The sequence below is a fragment of the Sarcophilus harrisii genome, chromosome 2 (genome assembly GCF_902635505.1).
Source record: "Sarcophilus harrisii chromosome 2, mSarHar1.11, whole genome shotgun sequence".
Taxonomy (NCBI): domain Eukaryota; kingdom Metazoa; phylum Chordata; class Mammalia; order Dasyuromorphia; family Dasyuridae; genus Sarcophilus; species Sarcophilus harrisii.
The window spans coordinates 481,830,264-481,854,692 of NC_045427.1; the positions used below are offsets into that span (position 1 = coordinate 481,830,264).

Below are 24,429 nucleotides of genomic sequence, written 5' to 3' on the forward strand. Positions count from 1 at the left end.
TCGAGATATAATTGGATGTTGAGAAAGTTGAGGCACAAAAGTAGAAAACTCTTTCTGGGAATTTGGTGATGAAAAGGAGAAAAGATATAGGACAATAACTTGAAGAGATGACGGGGTCTAAGAAAGTCTTTTTTTTTTTTTTTTAAGATGGGGAAGACTCAAAGCATCTTTTTAGATAGTGGTAAGGATTTAGTAGATAGAGAAGATCTGATGATAAAGAAAAGGAATATTCAATAGGGCAGGTTCCAGAAGGATTCAGAAGTTTGCTTCTTCTAGTGTTTAGATTGCTTTCAATAGCATTGCCATGAACTCTTCTGAACAGCTACAGCTTCTTTTTGGTTATTTCCTAAAGGTATATTTCAAAATGTTAAATCATTAGCTCAAAAAGTACTAAAATGTTCCTTAATTTTTATTTTTTAAATTTTAGTCTCTGATTACATATTGACTTTAATTTAGAATGTAAGTCATGTAGCATCTGATGAAATCATCAGTCCTTCATAGGGTGTAACTGTCCCCAATGTTTGGAAGAGATCTTGGTACAGAGGATTAAGTCATTGAATCTCAGAGTCATAAGAGACTTGAGAGGATTTTTAGTCTAATATTCTACACCACTAAATACTCATTACATTATTACTGACAAGTGTTCATCCTCCGTGTCTGTTATTAACAATAATAATTATTAAGAGCATTTCATATTTCTCCAGCACTTTAAAGTGTATGAAACACTTTCTCCACGGCAATCATGTGAGGTTGTATCATAATACTCATTTTACATGTAAGAAAGTAGGGCTCAGGAAAATAAAATGATGGGCTCATAGTCAGACAGCAAATCAATAAATAAGTGCCTACTATGTGACAGACACTATACTAAGTGTTGTTGAGGATACAAAAAGAGACAAAAAGACAGTACCTGCCACAAGAAGTTTATTAATCTAATGAGGAAGACAACATGGAAACAAATATATACAAAGCATGTTATATATAAGAAAAATAGAAAATTATTAAAAGAGGGAAAACATTATAATTAAGAGGGCCTGGGATATGAATTGATGTGTCCTGATTCTGTATCATTTTGGAGTAAGTAATGTAGCATTTAGGAAATGAGGAGTGAGTCCATATAGATAGGCAGACATAAAGACAATGAGAGACAGACAGATGGAGTATTTATTAAGTATTTGCTGTGTCTGGCACTGTTAAATGCTCAGAAATGCAATCACAAACAAGCAAGATAGACTCTACCCTCAAGGAGCTTACATTTTGATGGAGAAAGATAACATATAAAAGAGAATCTATTTGTAAAAGGAGGAGAATATAAAAAGCAATCTGTGGAGTTGGCCAGGCTTAGAGGCCTGGTTTCAGGTAAAATGAAGCTGAAATTTACTTCTCTTAGATAAAGCCTCCGTACAAGCTCTGCTCTCATGTCTGGGATGGCTTTGGGGCTGGGAGCTGGAAGTTTGCTTCCTTCTGGCTCTGCACTTAACTAGCTTATGACCTTGGGCAAGCCTCAGTTTCCTCATGTATAACATAGGAATCATAACACCTTGGTCAGTTCACAGAAGTATATGGAACAAATCAAATAAAAGATACATGAATACTTTGGAAAGGGGCAGCTAGATGTTGTAGTTAATAGAAATGGAGTCCAAGGTTCTAATAGGGAGAGAGACAGAATAATAGTAGTTGGAATATGGACATCATGGTTTCTCTGTCTGTCTGTCTCCCCCCCTTTCTCCTGCCCCCCTCAATCTCTCTCTCAATCTCTCTCTCAATCCCTCTCTCTCTCTCCTCTCTCTCTCTCTCTCTCTCTCTCTCTCTCTCTCTCTCTCTCTCTCTCTCTCTCTCTCTCTCTCTCTCTCTCTCTCTCTCTGTCTCTCCTCTCTTTCTCTCTCATTCTCTCCCTCTGTCCTTCTCCTTTTCTCTGTTTCTGTCTTTGACTGTCTCTGTCTGTCAGTCTGTCTGTCTGACTGTCTCTCTGTCTCTGTTTCTGTCTCTCTCTTCTCTCGCTCTCTGCAGTGCAAATATTTTGCTCAGACCCCAGCTCTAGTCTGACTTTGTGTTCTCCCACAGATCCCCCACCCCAGTTGGCTCCTCCACAGAATGTCACTGTGTCTCCGGGAGAGACAGCTGTCTTGTCATGCCATGTGCTAGACAAGGCTCCCTACAACTTGACCTGGATCCGTGATTGGAGGGCCCTACCAGCCTCACCAGGACGGGTGGCACAGTTGGCTAACCTTTCTCTGGAGATTAATGGCATCATTCCCAGTGATGGTGGGAGGTACCAGTGCCTGGCTAGCAATGCCAATGGGATGGCAAAGGCATCAGTCTGGCTCTTTGTTAGAGGTGAGTCTTCTTATCTTCTCCATCACTCTCAGTTCAAAATTGACCCAGTACCCTAAGAGGTTATCTCCTCCATCCCTTTGTCTCCAGATTGCCCTTTTCCCAACAAATAACTCGACCCTATTTAAGGGACCTTCAAGGAAAGCAATGTTAAAGCATTCCTTGGCCACTGGTACCAAAGTCCAACAGCCCTCACTTTGGGGAAATTCACCCTATATCTAGCGTAAGTTGCCCTTGTTGCTGATGAAGCAAGGAGTAGCATTCATTCTACATCAGTATAGTACTATCTTGTTCCTACCATTGTCCTTCAATCCCTATGTAGTCTATATTTAAGTGCCCAGGAATATAATTTGGAATTTTGAAGTTAGGGACAAGATCCAAGGATGGGTCCTTGAGTGACATGAATTGGGATGCTGGTGGGAAGCCTTCTAATTTAGAATGGTAACGGAAGTGATCCTCATCCACATTGGAACAGCTTCTCTACAAAATGGTAGTATCTAGCTTGACTTTAGGGGAGATGAGGATCAGAATATCCTGATGTGGAAGGTGATCACTTTCTGAGGATACCAAGAACTGTACCTGCCAGGCTGTCTGTCATTGAGGTGAGCACATCCAAAAGGAATCATACCTAGAGTAGCCATTCTCTGCACATCAGGTTAGTTATAGCAGGCGGTGCTGATCTCCTACACTCTTGTTATCCATGGAACTGCCTTGGTCTCTAGTTTTTTCAGGTTCCTTTCTCTGCCTCCTGGCCAAAATAGGGGCAGTCTAGGGCTCTGGGTAGGAAGATGCCCTGGCCTATGGTTCAGTCCCTGTTTTGACCTTCTCCTGTTGCTGTAGAGCCTCCTCAGATAAGCATCAACACCGTCTCCCAGCACTTTTCCCAGGGTGTTGAGGTGAGGATCAGCTGCACTGCTTCTGGGCACCCTCCACCCAATATCTCCTGGAAACACAAAGCCCAGACAATAGTGAAGGAGGGAAGGTAAGAAACACTGGGATTCTGTTCAAGGGCAACGGAGTCATTATGGTAGGGGGTTTGAAGTCAGGATCTATGATCAGATTCCTGTTCTGGCCCCACCACTTGTATAATCATGGGGAAGATCCTTAATCTCCTTAGGATTTAATTTTCCTTTTTATAAAATGAAGGGGTGCAATAGATGGTCTTTAAGGTTCATTCTGGCTTTAAATCTCTGATCCCACCTCCATGCCTTGGTACAGGCTTTGCTCTTATGTCTTGGATGGCTTTGGGGCTGGGAGCTGGAAAGTTTGCTCCCTTCTGGTTCTGCATTTAACTAGCTTATGACCTTGGGCAAGCCTCAGTTTCCTCATGTATAACATAGGAGTCATACTACCTTGTTCAGTTCACAGAAGCATGTGGAATAAATCAAATAAAAGGGGCATGAATACTTTGGAAAGGGGCAGCTAGATGTTGTAGTTAATAGAGCACCGGCCTTGGAGTTAGGGAACCTGAGTTCAAATTCAGCCTCACATACCTAACATTTAGTAGCTGTGTGATCTTAGGCAAGTCACTTAACTCCAACTGCCTACAAAAAAAGAGAATACTTTGGAAAGTATACCAGAAAAATGTATCATTTTATTAATATTATTAATTGACATCCCCATACACAATTTTAATAGCTTAAAACTACATTAAAACTTTTGGAAGGCCCTTCACACACATATACAACACATATATATGTATATGTATGTGTTTGTATACATATGTGTATACATACATGTGTATTTATAACAATCTCTATATATATCCATATGCATGTATATATACATATATATATATATATATGCTTATATGTAAACTATCACACTTTTCATCTAATCAGAAGGATCTTGGTTTAAATAGAGGAATTGAGGAATGTAGAATAGTGGAAAGAGCCCAAAATTTGTAGTGAAGATATGGGTTCAAATCCTGGCTTTGCTACTCCACACTGTTTGCATGACTTGGAAAAATCATTTTCACTCTTTGGAATTCAGTTCACCTGTCTATAATGGGAAAGAATTGGATTAGATGATCTTTTAGATTTCTTTCAGCCCTAAGTCCTGTGCTATATACTTAGATTATCTTAGAATACTTTCTATGTAGGGACAGTCTAAACATGGCAGTTCTGAAGAGTCTTATAGAGTACTTAACCAAATCATCCTGGTGTGGCAAGGTGGAGTAGGGCATTTAAGGAGACTTGGTGTGTGATATATATATCTATATATTTACAGATATAGATATAGATATATAACATATATCTATGTATACATATATAGGCAAACACAAAAGGCAAACCTTTTTTGTGTGTGGCTTTGCCCTCTGGAGAAGGTGAAAAAGGAGGAGCAGAGATTAGGATAGATCTGATGAGCACACCCTCCTACCCCATATGTCATCTGCCTTTTTAAGAGTCTTCCTTCTCTCCCTCCCTCTGTGGTCCCCATCCTCTGCCTTTTTTGTTTTGACTTCAGGTTCTTTGTGGATGACCAGGGTACTCTGATCATTCAGAGTGTGGCCCCAGAGGATGCTGGGAATTACAGCTGCCAGGCCACCAATGAGGTTGGCACAGATGAGCAGACCGTCACACTCTTTCACACAGGTATCAGTCTCAGAGCTTGTCTTCTCCATCACGGGGTGAGAGGATACAAGTGTGAAGTTTTTCCCAGTTGGAGTGAATTGAGCTTTAACATCATAGCTGCTCATATCTCTTCCCAGGTGATTCTTCCTTAGTTGAGTTGAAAGACTGAGCTTTTAAGGGATGAGGAAATCAGTTATTTTGGGGTCTTCCCCTGTTCCTATCAAGGCTCTCGTTCTTTTTGAGGAAAGTTGGTAATAAGAATTCTTCTCTTTCCCCAGATCCCCCATCTGTCTCTGCCCTGAGACGTGTGGTACGGGCTCCAGTTGGGGAGGAGGCAGTGCTGGAGTGCAAGGCATCTGGGGTCCCTCCACCCCGAGTTATCTGGTACAGAGGTGAGTGGTGGAAAGGACATAGCTTCTGACAATGAGTTTAAAGTTGGGGGTGAAAAAAAAGGGAAAGGAAGCTATAGTTAAGTCAAGGAAAATGGCCCCAGGTAGATTTGGGAAGAAGCTCCTCTTTACTTCCAAAAGAACTTCTTATCCAGAAGAAGGTGAAAGTAATGAGAATGTTGAATCTTGAGAAGAGAAGACATGGGGACCTGAGCTATTTCCTAGCATCTGAAGGATTACCATATAGAAAGATCAGTCTTATGATACTTGTCCTCAGTATGGAAACAAGAGTATGGGACTTTGGCTTGCCATAAGGTGGAGTTGTCTAATAGTTAGAGGTGTCTCCATGGGGAATGGGCTGCTTGAGGGAGCTGTTTTCTCCTTGGAGAATATCAAAAGGCAATTGGATAGAAGGACTTCTGCACAAATACAGGTGCCTTAATTTAGCCTCTGAAGTTCTGTGTGAAGGGGATTTGGAGAATCAACCAAACCCAATTATTCTCTCTCCTCATGATTGCCCATTTCAAATGAGAGACACGAGGAAAAGAAAGGAATAAGGTGGCAACAGATGTGGAAGTTGGGAGCTGGATGGGGAGCAGGGGGAGAGGAGACTAGATAAGTTACTCTGGAATTCCCAACCATGCTCACAGATTCTGAGAAACTGGAGGTATTTCTGGGTCTTTGTGTGAGCCTTGGAGTCCCTTTGGGATTTTACACTGGAGCCTGGGGACTACCCTAGGAAAAAACTACTCTTCTAATTTGGTCTTGATATTGAAATATGTGTATGGTGAGGGTTTGGAGAAGGGGATGCAGGGAGAGAGAAAATAAATAATAGAACTTTGGGCTTTTCACCTCCTCACATTTTCTGCAGATTTTTTTTCTACTCACAGAAGACAAGCCTGATTTCCCTCAAGATAATGTACAGGAAAGCTTAGGATGAGAGAAGGGGAGCCATTTGCTTCAGGTCACAAAGTATATCCACCATTGGCAGTGGAAGGCACGGGACATAGTTAGCTATCTTGATCCTGGTCTCTACGTGATTCCCCCCTTGACCATGTTCTCTAACCTACTATCTTCTCCCATCCTTTTCTACACTGGGGCCCAGGAGGCCGGGAAATGATCCTGGCTCCCGAGGTGGCTCATACTGGAATTCTACGGATCCAAGAAGTCCAGGAGAGGGATGCAGGCAACTATATGTGCAGGGCAGTGAATGAGCTGGGAGCAGCATCAGCTGACATCAAGCTGGAGGTTGGACGTAAGTCTCTTCCCTGTAGTCCCTTTTCTCCCCTTTTCTTCTCTCTACTCATCCCCGACCAAGCCCCATCCTCTTTCTCCAGCCCTTTTCATTATAGATGGGCTGAGCAAGGAGAGCAAAACATCCATCCCATCATGCTGGGCATTGGACTGAGCGTTGGAGACTCAGCCACATGCTGAGCCCTGTACCAACCATAGGACAGATGAATAGAAATGTTAAGCAAAAATGTCTTTCATCACAAAAGATGAAAGGTCCGAGATATATACATAACTGGAATGAGCAGGTCACTGAAGAGCAAAACAGTTCAGTGGTTAGGCTGACTGGGTTAATGGCAGTCATTGTTTCTACTGCATTGATTTATTCAGTATCCATAGAATCATGAATTATGATCTCATCTTGCAAAAAGACCACCTCCCACCCCAGTCCTGTGAATGGCCATTACTGAAGTATTTGAATAAAACTGAATCATATAATTTCAGGCCTGGAAGGGAGCTCAGGATACATTAAATTAGAACAAAGCTTCTTAAATTGGTTTAATAGACCCCACATGGGGTCATGTAACTGAATGTGGGGGTTATGAAAAATTTGGCAGCAATCAAAGGTTTCTAAAAAAAGGGACCAATACATGTATACTTATTGTGTATCTAAGTTATATTTTAATATATTTAACATCTACTGGTCATCCTGCCATTTAGGGGAGGGGGTGGGGGGGGTAAGAGGTGAAAAATTGGAACAAGAGATTTGACAATTGTTAATGCTGTAAAGTTACCCATGTATATATCCTGTAAATAAAAGGCTATTAAATAAAAAAAAATAAATCTGCCCTTAGACACACACACACACAAAAAAAAAGGACCAATAAATTGATTAAAATCAAACATGTAATGAATCCGATATATTTCTGGCAGCGCTTGCCCATGTGGCCTTGCATGACATCATTGCAGCCTTTGTTCTGAGCACCCAACACATTCGCTCTGCACTGCTCAAGCATGAGCGCTGCCAGAAACAGCTCGGCTCAGATTCGAGATGGGGTCCAGTAAAAACTTCTCAGGTGAAAAAGTCTCAAAAGTGGGAAGAGATTAAGAAAGCCTGGATTAAAAGATGGACCCTACTCGGGCAGCACTGAACCAGACCCTAAGAGATCGCCCAACCCAAATGGGCAAACAGTGAGAGAGGGGAAGTGAAGTGTGCTGGGGTACACCCATAACAGCAGGGTTGGGATTCAAACTCAGGACTTTTGACTCCCCATCTAGGGCTTTTTGCATTGTGCTGTTCTACCTCCAGTAAGTGTTTCTCTCTGAGTCACAGAAGGAAAAGAGGTAGTCATGGGGAAAAATGGATATATCACATGAAACAATCAGAAAACAATTCAAGGCCAAAGTAACTGAGTACTTGATGTGGTGAGTCGGATCATGAGGGCTCTGAAGCACAGCAGAGACAATGATCCATGGAAGCTGGAGCACTGGAGGGAACTTCAACACAGAATGGGTAGGGTATGAGAGCACCAGACTGAGTTCAAATCCAGCCTTGGCCATTCACCAGATGTGTGACCCTGGAATAGCCATCTAATCTCTGCTTTGGTTCTATTTTCTGTAATAGGAGAATAATAAAAGCACTTACCTCCTAGGAGGCTGTAAGGATTAAATGAGGTAACACATGAAGTACTTTGCAAGCTGAAAGGCCCTTAATTAATGTTACCAATTATTAGTATTATTAAGAGGGAGGATCTGAGTTAGAGTCTCCTCCCCCCCTTTCTGTTTTTTTTTTTCTCTCTCAATCTGTTTCTTTCTCTGTCACTGTCGCTCTCTGTTTCTATCTCAATCTCTCTGTCTCTGTTTCTCTTTCTCTAGGTCTCAATCACTCTCTGTCTCTAGTCTTTGTCTCAATCTCTCGCTCTCTCTTTCTTTCTCTGCGTGTCTCTCTCTGTGTCTTTCTGTTTCTCTCTCTTTGTCTCTGTCTCTGTTTCTCTCTCTGTCTCTGTATCTCTTTCTGTGTGTCTCTGTTTCTGAATGTCTGTCTGTCTCTGTGTCTATGTCTCTATCTCTGTTTCAATCTCTCTATCTCTCTGGTTCTTTCTGTCTCTCTGTTTCTGTTTCTCTTTGGGTCTTTCTCTCTCAGTTTCTCTGTCTCTGTCTCTCTCTCTCTCTCTCTGTCTCTATTTCTCTCTCTGTCTTTGTCTCTGTCTCTGCTTCTCTCTCTGTCTTGTTTATCTCTCTGTCTCTGTCTTTCTCTGTCTGTTTCTCTCTCTCTCTCAAACTCTCTGTCTCTCCCTCTGTCTTTATTTCTCTCTGTATGTTTCTTTCCCTACCTGTCCTTTTCTTCCTCCTCTTCTTCCTTCTCTCTCTTTCTTTTTCTCTTTTTCTGTCTGTTTAATTCACCTCTTCCCCATCTCTATTTCCACCTTTCTCTCTCTCCCTTTCTTTTTTCTTTGTATGTGTATATGTGTGTTTGCATGTTTAATCATGTAATATATTTCATGAAATGTGTATATTGTTTCTGTCTTTGGGTCTCTTAGTCTCTCTCATCCTGAGCTCTCTATGTCTCTTCTCTGCACTTCCATAGAATAGTGTTTACTTCTTTATTGCTCATCCCAATCTATTCTTCGTTATATGGTTATTTGTGTACTTGTTTCTCCTAATAGATTAAAAAATCCTTCAAATAAAATAGCAACCCTGTATTCGTTGTTTCTACATCCTTATGGAAGTTGGAAAAATCTTTGTTTAAATCCTTCCCCAGACACTTACTAACTGTGTGTCTTGGATGAGATATTTAGAACTGCTCAAAATGCATAAGATTGGTGACCTTTGAATTTTGTTGTCTTTAACAAAAATGATCAGAAACACATTGGTAAACTTTCCATAGCAACATGTTATTTTCTAAAATAAACTTGTATTTTAAAGGAAAGGAAAAGAGAAACTAGGAATCTCTGGCTTATTTCTTGCTACAAACACTTCCTGATATTTATCACTCTTTTTTAATAAGGAGACTTAAGTCTCCTACAACCTAATACTTTTATGTTCTGAAAAGGTCTCTCTACCCTTACCCCCAGCATAATTTTCTGTAAAATAAAGCAATGCTTATTTTCCCCTTAATTCTTCCAGTTAATTTGCAGAGCCTGTGTTATAAGGGAGGCCAGCTTCTCAAGCTATGATTCCCAAATGCAACTTCTACCTGTCTCAGTTTTTTTAATCTGCAGATGAGGATAATGCCTGGCAGTGCCCATGTCACAGAGTTGTTGTGATGTCCAATAAGATAACTTGTTTATTGTTCTTTGTAGACCTCGAAGTACTATGTAAATAAATAAATGTAAATAAGAATATAAATAAGAATGTAAATAAGAATAATTATTATCATACTGCACTGCTTCTTCAGTAAACAATGAATGAATGGATGAGGAATGGGATGATAATGCTGGCATCAAATCAGGGATCTTTGATACTAGTAATATAGAGTCCCAGCTAGGGGTATATTTGGAAATGTTTGATAACAGTTCTTCAGGAAAAAAATGTACCCATGACATGCTTTTAAATGTTTAATTAATATACATTATTAACAATTTTCCCTTCATTTTCTCTAAACAATCAAGCCCTGATTTGTAGCATTTGTTTATTTCTGAGTTGTAAATGCTCACACTGAAAATTTAACAATCCACTCTCTGGAGTAGGCTTGAGATTGCTCCAGTACCCCCCTGGCCCCAATAAGTGGCTGCAAGTGAGGTCATAGGATTGAGACCTAACAGGGACCTTAGAGATTCCTTAATTCAATTCTTTTTTTTTAAGCAATGAGGAAACAGGTTTAGAGAGATGGTGTAACTTTTTCAAAACCACTTATGTAATAACATTCACAATGTAACATATCTAGTCATTATCTGAGGCAGGATTTGAACTCCGAGTCCAACTATCTAGTGACTGTATCATCTAACTGCCTCTGTATTCTTTCTACTTTTGCATGTCGTCCTTGTGCCCTAAGTCATCATAGTAACAGTATCTCACAAATAACATGTTATAGCTTACAAGACACTCAGTGATATTACAGATGAAGCCTACCAACTCTGGAGTCAGCAAACTATAAAAGCAAAACAGAACAAATTCTGTCTGTGAGGCTTACTGCCTTAATCAATAACATTTATTATGGATGATTTTAGTCAAGTCATCTAACCTTTCTCAGTCCATTTCCTATGATATAAAAAGGTTCCCTTCTGAAGTTCCTTCCAACCCAGACGTATGATCCTAAATCCTATGATCTAGGATGTTGACTCTCAAAGAGGTGCTCATCGAACCACCTCGTGGAGGGCTTGGTGCAGCATGGAAGCAGTGGGCCTGCTTTTCTGGGGCAGATTTCACTGTGAGGTTTCTGGGGTCAGAGAAGAAGAAACAGGTGCTATATGGCTTTGGGGCCAGTGGGAAAACAGAGAATGCTTTCTGATGGGAAAAGGGAGTTCCTTTTTCACTCCTGGAGATGGCCCAACCCTTTCTGGAGAAAAAATGGGAGCTGACACCTGTTGCCCATAGGCACAGTGGGTCCTGGTAGGAAGGGTGTGAAATCAAGTTTGCTGGCCATACAGTGGCAGCTGAAAACTGACTGCTTCTGTCAGCTTGGCAGGGACCCCAGGGTAGGGAATGTAGTGGGCTTGCGTCCCATTTCCTGACACTAAGTGAAAAATTCCACTCCTGGTAAATGTTTGAAGTGAGCCAGGAGGTGCAAGCCTTTCCTTTCCAGGAAGATCTGAGAACATACTGCTAACTTTTTTTCTCCCATACCTTTAAAGACCTATTGTTGGGAAAACTATATCTCTTAACTTATTCTCCCTGCTGGTCCCCAATGACACAAAGACTATCCCACTTCCTTATTTTATTTATTCTAAGCGCTGTCCCAAAGCCAGGTCCTTAATGTCCAAGCTTGCTGAAAATCTTCAGAGAGATGGAGGGTGACAACCTTATCTGATAATTATGAAATTTAGCTACAATATTCCTTGGAATTTTCCTTTTGAGGTCTCTTTGAAGGGGTGATGAGTGGTTCTTTCAATGGCTACTTTACCCTCTGATTCTAGGATATCAGGGCAGTTTTTTCTTGATGATTTTGTAAGAAAAGATATATTTATATAAATATATATGTAGATATATACATGCATACGTACAGTCACACATACACATACTCCATATACATACGTCTTTCCTGTCACTGCTGATTCTTTCACTAAATTCTGCTCCATAACTTGGCTTACTTAATCTCCCCACACACAGGGATCCTTGTCTTTCCTCACTCTTTGCTTCACAATCCACCTCTCCCTACCCCCTTATATCTTTATAGATTTTGGAGGGTGCTATCCCCTTCATGGTATATATGTAGTGTTGCCTATTATACCCACTCCTGATGTGAGTAGGTGGTTAGAACTATGAGCCCTCCTCCTCACCCCCAATGCCTTGGTATCTCTTCTTCCTCTGTACCTCATTTGTATAACACAATTATTATTCTTATCTTTATTCTGCCAAACATAACGCATAAATTTTCCATGTAAAAAAAGTTTGTTCATGTTGAATTCCTTAAAATTGCTCTTTGATATTGGTACTTATATTTTCTGTTAGGTTTGAGTTTGGTTGATAGAAAGACCTGAAAATCTACACATTCATTGAATGTCCATTTTTTTCTCACTGAAAATTATGGATAATTATTCTGGATATGATATTTTTGGCCACAAGTCTAGTTCTTTTGCTTGTCTGTAGATATGATTCCAGGACCTGCATTATTTTATTGTAGCTTCTGTTAAGTCTTGTACAATTCTAATTGTAGCTTCAGATTATTTGAATTGTTTTTCCTGTTTCTTGCAAAATTTTCTCTTTGATCTAGAGGTTTTGAAACCAATTATTTGGCAATCATATCCCTATGTTTTTTCCACAAAGGATCTCTTTGAGGTGATGGTTGGTGGATTTTTTCTATTTCTACTCTCCCCTCATGTTCTACTCCAGGACAATTTTTAAAGGATTATTTCCTACATTATTGTGCTAAGTTCTCTTTTTAGTCATAACTTTCTGGCAGTCCAATTATTCTTATATTTTCTCTTCTTGATCTGTTCTCTAGATCTGTTGTTGTTTTTCTTATGAGATGTTTCACATTCTGTTCTATTTTCTCATTCTTTATAATTTGTTTTGTTATTTCTTGGTCTTCATAGCTTTGTTGGCTTCCCTTTGCCTGATTCTAATTTTCAAAGAGTTATTTTCATCTTTAGACTCTGTACCTTCTTTTTTAATTGGTTAACTTTTCCCCATAATCTTTTTGTTTTTTCTTAAATGGTTTTAATTTTTTCTTTAGTTTTTCCTCAATGTCTCTTATTTGGTTTTTGAATTCTTTTTTGAATTGTTCAATAAATTCTGTCTGGGCTGGGAGCCATTTCATGTTATTCTTTGGGGTAGAAGATTTTTTTTTACTAAAGTGTTCTCTGAAGATGAATTCTGATCTTCCTTATTCCCATAATATGTTTCAATAGGGGTTCTTTCTTTTTTGCCTGTTCATTTTTTTAATATGAGGTATTAGTATAAGCACCTCTAATCTTAAGGTGGAGGGGAATGATGCTTGAAATTTCAGTCTCTATTCTGACCAGAAACCCCAAACCAAGTGCCCACAGACAGCAGTACCCCTGCCCCACTGCCTCTGCATTCATAGATGTGCCAGTTCCTTCTTGCCCAGTCCTTCATCTTAGCAGCACAGCTGGGCCTGGCATTTCCAATCAGGTAAGGTTCACTGTTTTCCCAAACTCAACTCCCCACTAGACAAACAGTCTAGGAGGTGAAAGTGTCTGTGGTTCCTGCTGAAGCTTCAGCCTTACCCAGCTAGCCGAGGGGTCCCTGCTTAGTGTTTCTGTTGAGCTAATGCAGAGTTATTTGTACTTCAGATAGAGACAGGTTAATCCTGACCAGGGGTCTATCTTCAGATCTTGTGGAGTTGTATCAGAAGGATCCCTGTTCTTCCCCAAGTCTTCTTGGATTTTCACCAGTCTATGTTCTCCTTGAGGCACAAATATGTTCTATTTGTGGGGGAAATTGGGAGAGTTTGACATTTAGCAACCTACTCTGCCATCTTCCCAGAATCCTTCTTGCAATGATTTCTTGAAAGATGTGGTCCAGGCTCTTTTTTTTCATTGTGGTTTTCAGGTAGTACAATAATTCTTAGATTGTCTCTCCTGGATTTATTTTCCATGTCAGTTGTTTTTTCAATGAGGTAGTTTACATTTTTTTTGTTTTGATGGATTCTTGATGTCTCATTAAGCCATTCACTTGTATTTGTCCAATTCTAATTTTAAGTGAATTATTTTCTTCAGTTAACTTTTTTATCTCCTTTTATAATTGGCCAATTGTACTTTATGTGTGTTGAATTTTTTTCATTTCAACAATTCTGGTTTTTAAGGAATTTTTCTTTTTTTTCCACTTCACCAGTTCTATTTTTAAGAAGTTGTTTTCTTTTTTCTATTTCACCAAATCTATTTTTAAGAAGTTTTCTTCTGTGTTAATTTCTGTGTTTCCTTTTCCAAACTCTTCTGCAAAGTTCTCATTTTTCCCCCATTTTTCTTCTAACTCTTTTAAGATCCTATTTGAATTCTTCCAAGAAAGCCTTTTAGATTGGAGATCAGTTCATGTTCTTTTTTGAAACTTCATCTGGAGGCATTTTGCCTTTGGTGTCCTCAGGGTTTGAATTCTGTTCTTCCCAGTCTCCATAATAGCTAGATATGGTCAGAGCTCTTTTTGCTTTTTTGCTCATTTTTAAAGATTGAGGTCTGCTTCTGAGGCACAAGGGAGGTTGTACCTAACTTCCTCTACAGGGCAACAGAGGCTTCACACACTGCTAAGCTGGTGCTGTAGGCTTTCCCACAGCACTAAATGAGCCTGCTCAAACCCCACTTGTTATGCTGGGTTCAGGGATTTACTATTTGCCTTCTGTAGTTGTGTTGGAAGTTTCACAACTAGTCTACTGACCCACTGGTCTGAAAGAGCCTCCCATTAAATTTCCTGTACCAGGCCTCCTCACCCTGAGCTTCCTGCACTGTCTTGTCCCTCCCCCCTGCCCAATTGAGACAGACCTTTTTTGAAGTCTTTCCAAGTTATCCTCTACTGGAAATTTGTTACATTCCACTGTGGGTTCTGTTGCTCCAAAATCCGTTCAGAGGCTTGATCTAATGTTGATTCTGGGAATCCAGGCAAAGTCCCGTCTACTCTCTGTCGTCTTGGCTCTGCCCCCTCCTCCGAGCTTATCTGGAAGGGGACACCAGGAGGGATGCCAGACTTTTGAAGCACTGGATTGAAAGTGAGGACATGTGAGCTGGAATCCTGAAATTAATGCTTACTTTGTATATGACCCTGGGCTAATGATTTCACATCATAGGTATTTCTATGATGTCTTTCTGTTCTGAATCCTAGGATCCTTGCATTGAATGTGACCCGTGGGAATATTGTCATAGTCTAATTTGTTATCCTAGACAACTCTGTGGGGCAGGAGATAGAACACTGCCCCTGAATTCAGGAAGTTTCTTATTGTTGTTTTTCAGTCACTTTGTATCTAACTCTTTGTGACCCCATTTGGGGTTTTCTCTGCAGAGATACTGCAGAAGTTCATCATTTCCTTCTCTATCTCATTTTACAGACGAGGAAACTGAGGAAAACAGGGTTAAGGCCACAAGCTAGTAAGTATCTAAGACTGGATTGAACATAGGTCATCCTGACCCATGCCTGGTATTCCGTCCATTGTTCTACCTATTTGTCTTGGATCTAGGAAAATCTGAGTTCAAATGCAACCTTATATACGTAGCAGCTGTGTGACCTTGGACAAGTCACTTAACCCTATCTCCTTCAGTTTCTTCAGCTGTAAAATAGGAGTCATAATTGCACTTACCTCTCAGGGTTATTATGAGAATGTGATATTTATAAAGTGATTAGTATGGTGCCTGGCTCATAGTTGACAATTAATGCTATTCCCTTCCCTGCTCTATAATGAAAAGAAATATTAGCCACTGGAGTGATTTTTGGTTTTATTTTAACTAGAGAAAGATTTTTTTTCTTTACTTTTAAAGCCCTTTGGACATAGTTCCAAATTCCTCTACAGAATGATTGAATCAGTTCACAATTCTACCAACAGTGCATTAATGTCTGATTTTTCCCATATTTCCTTCCAACATGTATCATTTTCCTTTTCTGTCCTATTAACAATCTAATATTTATGAGGTTGTACCTTGGAATTGTTTTAATTTGCATTTCTCCAGTCACTAGTGATTTGGAGAATTTTTTTTCTCACATGATTATAGATAATAACTTTAATTACTTCATTTGAAAATTGTTCATATTTTTTGATCATTTATCAACTAGGTTATGCTCTCATTTCTATACCTTTGATTCATTTCTCTATATATTTAAGAAATGAGGCCTTTATAAGAGAAACTTGTTTCAAACTTTTTTTTCCAAAGTTATCATTACTAATTGTATTTCTTCCCCTTTCACCCTATCCCCCCTCATATCCCCCCTCAAAAGTGTTTTGCTTCTGACTATCTCCTCCCCCAACCTGCCCTCTCTTCTATCACACCCCCTTTCTCTTACTCCTTTTTTCTTCCTATTTTCCTTTAGATAAGATAGATTTCTATGCCTGTTGAGTGTGTATGTTATTAATTTTTTTGAGTCAACTTTGAGGAGAGTAAGATTTAATCACTTTCCCCCACCTCCTTATCTTCCCCTCCACTATAGAATCTTTTCCTTGCCCATTTTATGTGCAATAATTTAACACATTCTACTTTTCCTTTCTCCCAGTACATTTCTTTTTTTCTCCCCTTAATTTAATTTTTTCTCCCCTAAATTTAATTTTAAATTTAATTTAATCCCTTCATATTCAACTCATTTGCACTCTCTGTCTCTGTCTCTGTCTCTCTCTGTCTCTCTTTCTCTTTGTCTCTGTCTCTCTCTTACTCTCTCTCCCCTAACACACACACACACACACACACACACACACACACACACACTCCTAATTGTCCTAATTATGAGAGAGTTTTTATAAGTTATAAGTATTGTCTTTCTATGTAGGAATATAAATTGTTTAACTTTATTAAATTCCATATTATCTCCCTTTTCTGCTTACCTTTTTATGCTTCTCTTGAATCTTATTTGAAAGTCAGATTTTCTATTCAGCTCTGATGTTTTCATCAAGAATGCTTGAAAGTCCTCTCTTTCACTGAATTTCCATTCCCCTCCCAATAGATTACACTCAGTTTTACTGGGTAGGTGACTCTTGGCTGTAAACCTAGCTCCTTTGCTCTCTGAAATATATTCCAAATCCTTTGATCCTTTAAGGTAGAAACCACTAAATCTTGTGTTATTCTGACTGTGACTGAATGATATTTGAATTGTTTCTTTCTGATAGTTTGCAGTGTTTTCTCCTTGATTTGGGAGCTATAGAGTTTGGATGTAATAATTCTGGGATTTTCATTTTGGAATCACTTTCAGAGGTGATTGGTAGATTCTTTCCATTTCTATTTTATCCTCTGGTTTTAGAATAGGAGGACAGTTTTCCTTGGTAATTTCTTGAAAAATGTTGTCTCAGCTCTTTTTTGATCATAACTTTTAGGTAGTCCAATGATTTTTAAATTATCTCTTCTGGAACAATTTTCCATGTTAGTTGTTGTTTTTTTCCCAATGAAATAGTCCACATTGTCTCATTTTTTGTACTCTTTTGGTTTTGTTTTATTGTTTTTTGATTTCTTAGAAAGTCATTAGTTTCTGCTTGTCAATTATAATTTTTAAGGAATAATTTTTTTTCAATGAGCTTTTGTACCTCCATTTCCATTTGGTCGATTCTACTTTTTAAAGACTTCTTTTCTTCAGCAAGTTTTTGTACCTCTTTTCCTATTTGGCCAATTTTGATTTTTAATTCATTCTTCTCCTCATTGGCTTTTTGTATCTCTTTTTACCATTTAGCCTAATCTGTTTTATAAGGTTTTATTTTCTTCAGTATTTTTTATGTTTCCTTTATCAAGCTGTTGACTTCTTTTTTTGTTATTTTCTTGCAATATTTTCATTTCTCTTTCCAATTTTTTCTCTACCTTTCTTAATTGATGGACCCTTTTTGAGCTCTTCCATGACCTGAGACATTTCTTTTTTTTTTTTTTTCCTGAGATTTTGGTTATAGGAACTTTGACTTTATCTTGTTTTGACTGTGTTTTGATCTTCCTTGTCACCATAGTAACTTTCTGTGGTCATGTTTTTTTCTGTTGTGTTCTCATTTTCTCAGTCTATTTCTTGACTTTTAGCTCTTTGTTAAAGTAGGGTTTTGCTTCCAGGATGGAGGGCACATCTTTCCAAGCTTCAGGGGTTTTGTGCAGCTATTTTCCGAGATAATTCTAAGGATCTGTAAGTTTTCAGTTATTCCAAGGTTGTACGATCTAAGAAGTGTTTACTATTTTTCTGTCCTGTGCTCTAGATGTGAGTGACCACAAGCATTCTTTTCTGCCCTGTGACAAAGGTTTCTATTCCGTTGTGGTAGCAAGCTCTAGTGTGTTAGCGCTTCTCCTCACCCTGGCAGTGCCACTCAAGAATGCAACCCAGATCTGAGTATGGGCAAAGCAATAGAATTCTGCCCCCTGTCCTAATAAAGAAACCCCTGTATTCTTTTTCTAATCAGTTGTTCCACCCCCTTACCATCCTGTTGGATGAGAGCTTTGGAAGCAGTTGCTGCTGCAGCTGATTCAATGGCTCCCAAAGCCTGCTCTTGGATTGTTGGGATCTGGGCTGAATTTTGGCTCAGCCTGTGCTGGATTGTGCTTCACTTGGAGCATCAGACCTTTTCTGCCAACCTTCTAAGCTTTGGTTGGAAAATTATTTCAGCACATACTTTCATGGGTTCTGCTGCTCCAGAAATTGTTTTATGGCATTATTTAAAGATACTTCCAGGGGTTTGGGGGAAAGTCACTGCCTTTTCATCACTAATCATTGGACTCTTCTCTAGATGACCTAACTCTTCCATTGAACCTCCTGGGGTTTGGATCAGTGCTAGCTTTGCCTATGAAGGAGTGGCCCACCTAATTCTCCTATGAGGCATCTTTGTCTGTGAAATGCCTTCTGGCAATTCCTGCACTTCTGTCTGCCAGAACCATTAGGCCTGGTGTTCTCCTTTCGAGGGTTCCAGGTTTTTTTCCTCTATTTTTCCTCTCTGTCCCCAACTAGACAGCACTTAGGATAGAGCCTGGGAGGGGACCTTCAGGGAATGGTCTGCTGCTCCCTGGGTTCAGGGTCTCTGATTTTGGTGTGGCCCTGAGATAGTCAGAAGGCAATCAGAGCACAAGAGAGGAGAGAGGGCAGGGCAGGGTGCCTCAAAAGGCTGTGGTCCCTCCACAAAGTCCTAATGTCTATGCCTTGCATTGTGTGAAAATGCATTGATAAGCTACTTGGGGAAATGGATGTTAAATCTTTGCTGTTGTTGTGGCTGGACCACAACCTGTCATTTCATTAAGGCAGAGAATTTTCAGTAAGGAAAAGTTCTTTACCAAGGCATAATGGCTTCTACAGAAAGTTGTCTATGGCACTGAGGTTAAGTGAGCTGAGTAGGATCATACAGCCAGTAAGGTGTAAGAAGTAGATCTTACAGGTCTTCTGTATTCTGAAGCCAGCTGCCACATTTGACCAGTGGGAAAAGATGTACAATTCATTTTGTACATGGAAGCAGTATGTCATTATGGAGATTGAATGATGGTCTTGGGAGGAAGAAGAGCTGGGTTCAAATATTGCCTAATAGCTATTAGGCTTAACCTGTCTCCTTCTTAGGTTCCTTGTCTGTAAAATGATGGTAATACTGGTACTTCGTTTATAGGGTTTTGTGAAGATCAAATGAGATTTTATATATATGTATATGTATATATATTAGTTCATGACTCTCCAATGCTAAAAGCTGTTATTATTAAAAATGGAGATGAAGAGATATGAAATGATTGGAGATAGGAGACTAGTTGGGACTAAAACCCAGATCTTTGCTTTGTGTCAGTGGTTTAATCATAAGCCCATATGGTCTCTGATGAGAGTAGGAAGAGAGGAGAGGAAGGACAGCTTCACTTTTGAGTTTCTTAGCAGAGAGATCCCAGGTGGTAATTCACTTAGAAAATCCTCAGGAGGATGGGGAAGAGGAAAGGGCACCTGATGCAGTTTCCTCATTCTGTTAATCAGCCTTGGGCTGATGAGCACCAATTAATCAGTAGGTTCATTTGTATGTGGGAAGAACTGACCTTCTAGCTAGACCTAGTCTCCAGGAGGGGAAAAACCATTTGAACAAAATTCTCAATCAAGGAGAATCTAGAGTTCCTCCCTCCCTCTTTGCCATACAGCTTGAGAAGCCCTTCTTGAGAGGAAGCATGCTACAAGGTGGTTGGCTAATAGAGGTATCTGCCCCCCCCCCCCTCGGTGCTCAGGCTGCCAAGGTAATGGGAGGGCCTTAGACCTAGAAAGGGATCCTAGGATTACGATGGTCAGGGAGCCCAAAGGTCATATAATAGAGAACAGAGCTGGTATGCAAATTCAAATCCTTTGCTGTTATTGGGTCCTGAGGTAGCTGGGGCACTAGCTTTATAGTGGATTGATTGGTCTTTCTGTGAGAGGATTGGAACTGCCTGAATCAAAGAGAACAAAATCGGGTCATTTCCCATGCTAGTAATCACGTGAAAGATGTGGGTGTTTTACCACTCTTGTAATTGGGTGGGGGGTATCAGCAGGTTGCTTTAAGGAAATGTTTTGTGTTTGTTTCTAAGTTCTTGGTAAATAGCTTATCTGGGGTCTCTGCCTCCTTGTGAATTAACTTTAGGGATAAGAAGATACTGGCATAATAATTGTGTGAGAACACGTGACATGTTGAGGATGGAGCTGTTTGGAAGAGATGGTGTAACTAGTCTGAGGCAGAGAGAGAAGTTGTGGGGAGTGCAGTCCTGGAAGTGGGCAGGATTGCCCTCTGCTTATCTCACCTTTCTCATTGGGAGTAAAGACTTTCTCTGAGTTATAAGGATAGGGGACAGAGACTTTGTCTATGACTTCTGTAACTCCCACAATAGTTCTTTTAGGGAGAACTATCCATTCTAAAACTAATATAATTGATGATTCATGTTTATATAGCACTCTCAGCTTTATAAAACATTCCCCCACAATTTTGTAAAGTGGTGAGTTTAAGTATTATTATCGCTTTTTATTAGAAAAATAAACTGAGACTCAGAAGTGCCTCTGGTCAGTTACAAAAATGATGAATGACAGCAGTATTTGAACCTAGATATTCCTATCTGCAGGGCCAACACTCTTGTCTGCCTAGCCAAGCTACTTCTTAACCTCAACGACTTAGATTTTGTTTTATTCTCTAACTGGGTGTGTCTTATATGTCAGTTTCTAAGAGTGAGCTTTTTGCGTCCAGTGGGAAGGGCCCCATGGCTTCGAGACAACATACAATAGCTGATGAGTCTAAAAGAGAGCTCTCTTCAAGTGTTTCACCCTTCCCCTAAATAAGCAGCTGTATATGTTAGCTCCATTCAGCTCTAGGGCCAGATTGAGGGTGGGGGGGCTAGACGGTCCCTCTGACTGCCTCCCTAAGACTGAGCTGCTTCTGCCCTCTCTCCCTGAAACCCATCACAGTCCCTCATTGTAGATTGGAAATTGCATTGTCCCTTGGATGTCAGCTTGTTCCCTAATGGAGGTCATCATGGTTCCTAAGAATAGATATAACAGCTTCAACCTGAGACAAAGGCTGGGCGCCATCATTGCTAATGAACATTTATTCAGGAAATATTTATTAAATATTTGCCTTGTGCTGGATGAAACAGAACATCCAGAGAAGTTGTCGTGGTCTCTGCTATCATAAACACTAATTGGATAGATACAAGTTTCATACACATTCAACAGAGATCCAAAAGGGAGTTCTAGAAAGAGTGCTTGACGTTATATTCCATCACATGACTTGGATTCAAGTCTTAGTTCTGCTACGTAGTTTTGATTGTCTCTGAACTCCAGTTTCCTGATCTATAAAACGAGCAGTGGGGACCAGGGGAGTGTGTGTGTGGTTTTACTTAGGTGCACTAGAAGTTAAGATGAAGGAAGAAGCGATCCTATGTGGGCAAGATTAGATGGAAGAAAGTTTTATGGAAGAGGTGATTGGATAGATTAGGCAATTAGGTAGCATTTATTAAATCTCTTCTGTGTGCTAGGCATTGTGTTAAATACAAAGGATATCTGGGTGGTACAGTAGATAGAACACCTGGACTGGAGTCAGGAAGACCTAAATTTGAATCCAGCCTCAGATACTTACTAGCTGTGTGATCCCGGACAAGTTATTTAACCCTGTTTGCCTCGGTTTCCTCATCTATAAAATGAGCTGAAGGAGAAAAGGGCAAACTGCTCTTTGCCAAGGAAATGGGATCACAAAGAGTCATACACAACTAAAACCAAAGAAGCACAAACAAGCAAGGTAGTTCCTACTCTCAAGTAACTTATATTCCTGTAGTAGAAAACACCACATCAAGGGGAACTGGAAAGTGTATGTGGGGTATCTCTTAGAATAAAAAAGAGAGAAATATGATATCCTGGGTGCCAGGGACAGAATAACTGGCATGTGCAAGGTATCTCAAAAATTTTGTGCTATTTTAAGCTTTATGTAATTCTTTATTCATTTTTGCTGAGGCAATTGGGGTTAAATGACTTACCCAGGGTCACACAGCTAGGAAGTGTGAAGTGTCTGAGATCAAATTTGAACTCAGGTCCTCCTGACTTCAGGGCTAGTGTTCTATCCACTGCACCATCTAGCTGCCCCAACACTTCAGATAATCACTGTCACTTACATATACTTTTAAAGTTTGCAAAACACTTTATAAGTATAATTTAATCCTCACAATGCTGAGATGTGGGTGTTGTTATTACCCCCAATTTTACAGATAGGGAAACTAAGGCAGAGAGCAGTTAAGCCACTTGCTCAGGGTCACACAGATAGTAAATGTCTGAGGTCAGATTGGAACTCAGAACCTGCTGACTCCAGACTCAGTCCACTAACCAATGTATCACTGAGCTGCTGCTTTAGGATAGCAAAGTGCTTTACACCCAGTTTTTTAAATCTTTTGAACCTTCTGACTTACCTCTAAGGGGTAAGTATATTTTTTTCCCTTTAGCAAATAAGGAAACGATGACTTGTTCAGGCTCACATAGCCAGAAAGTGCCCAAGTTAGGATTTGAACCCTTGTCTTCTTGACTTCCACTATCCTCTGGGCTGTATTCCCCCTTGAAGGGCAAAGGTTGGCAGTAGAGAAGTAGAAATGGCACATATGCATGTCTGTGCATCAGGAGATCAATTTGGTATTAGTATTGGAGCAAATGGTATTGGAGAGAAGACAGTGGGAAATGAGGCTTAAAAGGTGGAGGGTGAGGGTCAGTTACCCCTCTTTCTTATTTGTATGTCTGAGATGATTTATAAATCATCCTGCCCCCTAGTTAATGCTCAGTTTACTTCCTGCTACAGGAAACCCAAGATGAAGCATTTGGAGAAAACTTTCCAAGCTGCCTTAGGGTCTCTAGATAGAGAAATTGTAGCAAGGGGAGAGATTTCAGAGAACTGGGGCATGGAAATAGGGTAAGCTTTCTGGGACTCTGGGCTGAGGCCCCTCTAATTTCTATTTCTTCCTTATCTTGAGTCCAAAGGGAGAGGAGGAACATGGAATCACTTAATGTCATAGAATCCTAGACCCAGAGTCAAAAAGGTCTTTGAAGACCATCTAATGCAGTTCCCTCATTGTGTAGATGAGGAAATGGGAGGCTAAGTTATCTTTCTATAATATCACATTAAATATCTTTGCCAAGAAAATGGAGCCATACTTACATGAATTGTTGCTAAGTGAAATGAGCAGAGCCAGATCATTATATATGGCAACAAGAAGATTGTACGATGATCAATTCTGATGGACGTGGCTCTCTTCAACAATGAAAAGATTCAAATCAGTTCCAATTGTTCAGTGATGAAAAGAGCCATCTATACCCAGAGAGAGGACTTTGGGAACTGAGTGTGGTTCACAACCTAGCATTTCCACTCTTTTTGTTGTTGTTTGCTTGCATTTTATTTTGCTTCACTTTTTCCCTTGTGCAGCACAATAATTGTATAAATATGTATACATATATTGGATTTAACATATATTTCTACCATGTTTAACATATATTGGACTACTTGCCATCTAGGGAAGGGCACGGGGGAAGGGGGGGAGGAATTGAAACACAGGGTTTTGCAAGAGCTAATGTTGAAGAATTGTCCACACATATGTTTTGAAAAATAAAAAGCTTTAATAAAAAAAAGAAAAAGAAAAAGAAAATGGGGTCATAGAATCCTAAACCAGAGGTGAAAGGGTCTTTGAAGGCCGTCTAATCCATTTTCCTCATTGTGTATATGAGGAAATGGGGGCTAATATCACATTCCATAATAGTAGATTAAATGTCTTTGCCAAGAAAATGGTTCACAAAGAGTCATACACAATTGAAACAATCAAAGAACCCAGAAATACAAACAAGCAAGGAACTTACATTCTGTATCAAGGAGAAATGGAAAGTGTATGTGGGGTGTCAGAACAAAAGAGAGAGGAATGGGACATGCCCAATTGAAATGATTTTCTGAGTGTCATTTATATACATTTAGGAGATCCCTAATCCCTTCAGCCAGAAAGAATTTTAATTTCTTGATTTGAGAGGCTGTTGGGAGTTTTCCAGCAAAAAGGGAGAGTGATGAGAAGTTCCCATTCATGGGGTAAAATCTGAGACTTTGGGGTTTCAAAGAGGCTTTATATCTTCTACATGATTCCTAGAGGCAGTGTCAGGCTAGAATACATCCCCCAATGGGGGCTTCTGGAGGCTTTGGG

General features: G+C 39.9%; 1 protein-coding gene across 7 annotated transcripts in view; it reads left to right on the forward strand.

Moving 5' to 3' along the window:
• Positions 1 to 24,429, forward strand: part of HMCN2 (hemicentin 2) — a 186,421-nt gene that overhangs the window by 35,720 nt on the left and 126,272 nt on the right. For all 7 annotated transcript variants that reach the window (XM_031954837.1, XM_031954836.1, XM_031954834.1 and 4 more), the window contains exons 12-16: positions 2,065 to 2,337; positions 3,175 to 3,316; positions 4,801 to 4,928; positions 5,186 to 5,299; positions 6,402 to 6,551. In XM_031954837.1, the coding sequence (XP_031810697.1) occupies positions 2,065 to 2,337; positions 3,175 to 3,316; positions 4,801 to 4,928; positions 5,186 to 5,299; positions 6,402 to 6,551 (807 nt within the window). The remainder of the gene's footprint in view (positions 1 to 2,064; positions 2,338 to 3,174; positions 3,317 to 4,800; positions 4,929 to 5,185; positions 5,300 to 6,401; positions 6,552 to 24,429) is intronic.